This window comes from Papaver somniferum, chromosome 9 (genome assembly GCF_003573695.1).
Source record: "Papaver somniferum cultivar HN1 chromosome 9, ASM357369v1, whole genome shotgun sequence".
NCBI classification, from domain to species: Eukaryota; Viridiplantae; Streptophyta; class Magnoliopsida; order Ranunculales; family Papaveraceae; genus Papaver; species Papaver somniferum.
Window position 1 is genome coordinate 76365403 of NC_039366.1, and position 6368 is coordinate 76371770.

Here is a 6368-nt window from a genome sequence, read left to right on the forward strand (position 1 = left end):
TTAAAGAAATGAATTAGTATTGATTAATTAGTTAATCATGATTAGTGATATTAATCAAGTTTATTATCTCAAATCATGTGGGTCATATTAGTCATTATATAAATATTTGGATAGGGGGTGTTCACTATCACTATTTCATGACCCTATATAGCCCCCAAAAAGCCAAGCCTTTTAAGCCCCAATAATAGGATTCCAATTTTAGGCCATATATTCAATTTACGCAGCACAGCATGCTATAGAGATGGCATACAAGTGCAACTGATAATAACAACAGCATTCTTAAACAGGAAAAGACAGACTAACCCAAATGACCTAAGTTGAGATTCTGTCTGAACTACCAGATTTGCTTTAAATAGGTGATTATTCGTGCCAACAAATAAAAAAGCTTGGCAAGCTAGTCAATTTACTCAGCAAAATGGGATACATTTTAGTCAATCAAGGACATTTATTTCCGATTGCAACTAATAAAGATCCTGAACAAACACATATGTACAGTACTGCACGTAACACAAGATTGGTACTGTTTTCTTTAACACTCGAGAGGAAAAAGATATAACACAAAATTGGTACAGTTTGCTTCAACACTCTAGAGGAAAAAGAAATCGGGGTTCGCAACAGATAACTGACATCGAGAACAACAAAGACAAATATACAACCTCTCCGAAGAGCCTCTTCAACTGCAGTAATCCTAGCAAAAGTTAGTCACCTTGTAGGCAGTAAAGCTGGCGGATATTTCCGGATGCTGCGATATCAAAAATAAATATACTGTTAGATAGTTATTGAGGTCAGATCCCCCCCAGTACACCTGCATTGTGTTTAAAGTAAACAACAACGAGAGGCACTTAACGGCAAAAACAAATGGCTCAGCCTTAGCTATTCATTTAATGTAGATCAACATGCATAGCCTCTACGGATGATTAATCACGTAAGAAAGCACAGGCTACTTCATCCATGATTTTCCAAAACAAAATGATAAAATCAATCGTGGACGTGAACTTCACCCACCCACATAATAAGTGGGTAACAGAAGCTCACTCTTCTTATCATAAAGCATCTAAGTAACTGATTATGTGGTTCATAAGGTTTCCAAATTTATTAAGCGAAATAAACAGAACTAAAAAAATATATTACCATACAACCAATCCTTGAAGTATAGATGCAAGGCATTTGATAACTCCCGTTTCTTATTATCCTCGAGTCGCAAATTCCTTAAAGCTTGCTTGATCTCTTCAGCGCTTTGATACTATATAGAAATTCAAAATGTGAAACATGTCAGTAAAGAACCTCAAACGCAGTTATCACCTAAAAGTTGTAATACAAAGTGCCCCATTAGGACATACATTTTTCTGCTGAGACGTCATGTAAACCTCGGGCAGGGGAAAAGGGTTATGTTTTGTAGCCTCGTGTGGAACATCTCCAAACCAGTTAGGAATCTACACATCAACATAAAAAACAAAGATCACTTCGTGATTAGATACAACACAATCTATGCAGGAGAATAACACTTCCAAGTAAACACAAGTGACATAGTTAACAGGAAATCCAAAGTAACATGTGAGATTGTGACTTCCACTAGTACTCTGAATCTGAATTTAGGAGCATACCAAAAAGTTTGTGTAATGATCAGGATCAAGGCACACAGCAGAATCAGCTTGGACATCAGAAACACCTGCGGGATGAGATAGTGAATCATGCGGATCCACCATTCCCAGCACCAGATGTTCATCCCATTTGTTAATATTTGCATCAATACCAGCTTGAGTCATGTGCATCCCCAACTGTGGATAAAATGTATTGTATGGTGCCACCTGAACAAATCAGGATAAACCAACGTTTTGTTAAGATATGTCTGCTGGTGGGTCTTAGAGATGGTTTAGCAGAAACAGAGTATATATGTGTAGATAACAAATTCACAAACCTGCAATTTATGGTTATCACCAAGAAAAACTGGTCGCTGGTTTACCCCCAAGAAGAACACACACTCACGGCAGTTGGCAATGCAAATCCGTTTTGCTGCTGTAATAACTTGCACTCTTTCACAGTGCTCAACTCTTACAGCCTGTTTTGGAACACAAAATTCATATACGTATGCAAATATCAGCTGTCTAATTGTCTTAGTGAAGTATATAGACATGAAGTCACACCTAATTTGTACATTCTGCTAGGACCCCAAAATAACATTAGCCTTTTTTCTGAAGAAACTCTTCCCCAACTAAGGGTCACACGACTCACACCCTCAACTCCCTACTTCAATAAAGATAGATGGTACGAAAAACCCCAAACTCGAAGTAGTGAAAGACACCATTAAGTACCAATTCATGCATACCTTGCCAATTGCTCCAAGAATAACAGTTGCATCAGAACATCCATAAACTGTTGCATATTGTAAAGGTGCTAGTATGTAAATTACCGAGTCATGGCAGTTCAGAACCTGCAACAGAAAATTATAATCCAGAGTATTTAGGGAATAAGAACGAAAAATAGCTTCAAGTGATGAAGCATATAAGTCCAACAAATATCGAGAAATACTAAGTACATCCTTCTCTAGTACCTTTATAGAAGAGCCCTTAAGATCAGATGGTTGCTTTACAACTGAAGTTTTCGAGACTGCCTCCACAAAATTAATATTTCTTGCACCATTTGAACCCTTTGATGGACTTCCAGAAGCATCAGCCATAGCAACATCTTGATCAGTGGCATTGGCTGGGCTAGTTTCCTTGGAGGAAACTTTTTCACCAGAGTGTTCTAACGCAGCCAGTATATTCTGCAGAATCCAATCATGCACTTGTGCTGCAGGAACTGGAGCAGCTGGCATCTCCGGATCAGAATTTGCAAAAAAGGGAGCAGCTTGGCTCAATGGAATTCCCTCAGAACCATTTTCACGAAACTGAATTAGGAACCCAAGGTGCTCAAACCTGTCTAACGACAAAACCTGCCAGTTAATGGCAACGTAAGAATCGCGTTAATTGTAAGCTCTTCCACGCAACAACAAATCATGAATCCAACTAACAAGTTACTTAATGTAGAAACATGGTTTATTTAACAGTAGTAACCAGTACGAAGTAATGTAGTACATTATGGACAGAAACATGATTTAGTATTCAAAAGACAAAATGCAAGAAATATGCACAAGAAATGATAGAAGTGTCAAAGAAACAAATTTAAAGTTGTGAAAAGACTAGCTGATGAATAAAAATTTACACAACTAGTAAGACAAGTTGGATGTACCAACCATAGCTTCGTCATCATTTTCATTCCCTTCCACGGAATCGGCCAAGAGAGACAGTATATTAGCAAAGTGCTTCTGTAAGTAGGATAACTGATGCATCTCTTCATCAACTTGTGATGGCACAAATCGGCGGCTATTGCTCCTTACAAGCTGCAAAGAATTCATTTGATCCAATCACAAACACAGTAGATGAATATAGAAACCATGATTTAATAATAAATTTGAAGGACAAAAGGAACAAGAAACACTTACTTGTAAGGGAGACATAGCAGAAAGACATCCATCAAATGCAGAAGTTGAAGGCCAAACATCAGAAACAACAGCTGAATCTTTATGAGTTCTTGGCAAAAGTCTCTTATAAGATTGAATATAAAGAAACAAAATCAAATCATAAACATTAACACCAACAGAATCAATCTCATTAGGGTTAGCATTAACAATTGGATCAGAATCAAAAGGGAGAATGGAAGCTAATGTTTCAAGAACAATATGAGCATTATCAATCGAGATTTGAAGGATTTCAGAGATATCAGCAGCATTGATTCGATTAGAAGAAGCAGCAGCAGCTTTGAGAAGAAGTTTATGTTTAAGATCAGTTAGGGTTACAATTCCATCAGAGAAGATGAGTTTTGGTATTGGAAGAAGACCATATTCAAATGGTTCTCTTCTTACATGAAGAAATTGTTGTTTGGGTGATGAAGATGATGAAGGTTCGATTTCGTTGCTCATGTCTCATGTGATGATTTTGAATCTGACTTACTGAGACCAAAACAGATGGATACACAGAGAAGAGAAATGGTTATTCAGAGAAATAGAGAGAGAGAGAGAATGTGGGAGTATAGGGGAGTACGATTAGAAAGTAGTACTAGGCGATGCGTAAATGATTGACAAGTTTGTTATAGTCAGTACTCACTAGGCGAGGGTTTTTGGATTCATTCTTCCGGGGTTTCTTTTCTATTACTGGTCCGGCTCGTGACGCGCAAAGTTTGTGCGTTACACCATAGCCGGTCTAGTCAGTGTGCAGTCATGATGGCGCTATACTGTACAGACCTTGAAGTGTTAAGATAGTGAAACCCTGCAGGACCAGAGAAGCGCAAAGATGTTGTTACACTGTAGAGTCAGTAGCCAAGTAATGACAAAATCAAATTGACAAATGCAACATGCGATGTTGGCATTGATGCATATCCATAGAATTGAGTTGGCCCAAACTCAAGGATGATACAAGAGTATAGAATAGGTCAAGAGTTAACTTGTGTATTAGTCCAAGGCTTCCCAAAGCTTGGACAACACAAACAAGCTAGTGATGCAAAAGTATGCATCACTATTGTCGAGCAATTGGCTAAGTAAAGCAAGAATAACATATATGAGCATGCGAATCATATTGGCATCAGTTGGGAAGCATGTTGGCATGAAGTTGGATTAGCTAAAGCGTCCTAACAAGTTCAGAACAAGGCCATAGTGCAGTGATGCGCAAAAGTGGCATATTATGGCTCAAGTAGCTTATTGGCTTTACAAGCATGCCAAAGGTGTGAGACAAAGATGAACGGTTATAAAGTGTGTTTATAACCATATTAGAGTGTCCACAACCGTTAGGGACATGTGTAGCATGATCTGGAACAAATTAGAGAAGGCTCTCCAGTTATGCACACTTTAGGCGGCTATGGAAACTACCCCTTGGACATTTGGCTGTCTAAGGCTTGTGCAAACGGTTGCACACAATTTTTGGCCTGATCCTAGTAGTATAAATAATCAAGAGATCAATAAGGCTGGTGTTGTTCGATTTGTAAAAGAACCGATGATTGGAGAGAGAGTTTGTAGAGATGTAGTCTCATGTTTGAGACAATAAGACGTCATTAAGAGAATAATGGCCTGCTTAGTCCATGTGATGGACTGTTTCGTGTAATGTTCCTTAATGGAATAAAATGGTATATTGCGTTATCTCTTTGTGTTCACTAAGTTGATGATCTTGTTGAGTTTGTTTATGTAATGCATGACAAACCTCTTATGCTTATGGGGTATAAAGAGCTAGAGAAAAAAGAAGAAAGACTTCAGTTGCGTAAAGCCTTAAGAGTGAAGGTAGATGCATACTTTGATGCAAGTGTGCAAGGCTGAGTACTTGTGGGTGAAGTTGATTCACTGTACCACGGAGTATTGCCGGTCATGTCTCATGGAAAATTTTAGGTCATAAAATGGGCACGTGACAGCTGGTATCAGAGATGTGTTTGGGGATACAGTTCTTGATTTTTCTCTCTTTTACTCAAGTTGGTGTCGTTTGTTTGTCAAATTCAAAAGTGATTTTTTTTTGGTTTCGTTAGTATGGAGACTAGAAGAAGTTGGTCTTGTATGGAAAGATCAATTGGAATGAACTTTGAAGCTAGAGGTAGCAACAAGCTATGAAATTTTATGACAAGGGTGTCAAAATTCCTGCCTAAAGTGTTAGACGAACATGCGAGAATAATTGGAAGCCGAGTTTTCAAGTGATTGTATGACAAAACTCAAGAGTATGCTGACTTCTATGGTGCAAGTTAGATGTTTAAGTCCATGTCCCTCACAAGTATGCGAAGATTAAGCATTCAGAATGCATATTTTCGTAGTGGTATCAGTAACGAGTACATTACAACTTGTAATACTAATTGTAATCGGAATTTAGAGAAAATTCTTGAACTCAAAGTTGATGTGCCTTTGCAGTGCAAAGAAGATGGAGAACTTGTCTATGCCATAGAATTGAAGGTGTCTCATCGTAGCCAGTTTGGTAGAAGATGAAAGTTATCTCTCTCGAATGCATATACCTTGGTGGTCTGGTTGTGAACCAACATTTTTGTGTCAATGTGATGCCATGAAAGAAGAATTAGATGGCCAAAATTCTTGTCTAACATAAAGATTATGGAAAGGATGAAGAAAGAAATGTAAGTTAGGGAAAAACCGATACACCACGGTCTTGCGTTTGCAAATAATTCTTCGTTGATGCTAGATACGTACAAGGAGTGTGCTTGCACTTGGTTTATGAAAGTGGGATCCATATGCTTGGACAAGGGTGTCCAAATACCTACATTCGATCATAACCACAAGAGGATATTCTTGTCGACTGCAAATTAATATTGCTACTAAGCTGATTTTGGAGAAGGAGAAAGACAAGAGT

The 6368-nt window shown here is 38.1% G+C and overlaps 1 protein-coding gene across 1 annotated transcript; it reads right to left on the reverse strand.

Moving 5' to 3' along the window:
* Window positions 1–347: 347 nt before the first annotated feature.
* Window positions 348–4095, reverse strand: LOC113310694 (TBCC domain-containing protein 1-like). The gene is made up of 9 exons (XM_026559441.1): window positions 3482–4095; window positions 3233–3379; window positions 2552–2932; window positions 2327–2431; window positions 1919–2059; window positions 1605–1808; window positions 1341–1433; window positions 1132–1243; window positions 348–742 (listed from the first exon to the last, which is right to left on the reverse strand). Exons 1-9 carry the CDS (start codon window positions 3956–3958, stop codon window positions 699–701), a joined length of 1704 nt encoding a protein of 567 aa, XP_026415226.1. The 5' UTR covers window positions 3959–4095; the 3' UTR covers window positions 348–698.
* Between the last annotated feature and the right edge of the window lie 2273 nt (window positions 4096–6368).

Excerpts from the sequence above, each read along its gene's own strand:
- LOC113310694 (XM_026559441.1), bottom strand. The coding sequence starts at position 3,958 with ATGAGCAACGAAATCGAACCTTCATCATCTTCATCACCCAAACAACAA. Across the intron at positions 3,380-3,481 it reads CTGCTATGTCTCCCTTACAA|CTTGTAAGGAGCAATAGCCG; the intron begins GTAAGTGTTTCT and ends AATTCTTTGCAG. Across the intron at positions 743-1,131 it reads CTTCAAGGATTGGTTGTATG|CATCCGGAAATATCCGCCAG; the intron begins GTAATATATTTT and ends TTGATATCGCAG.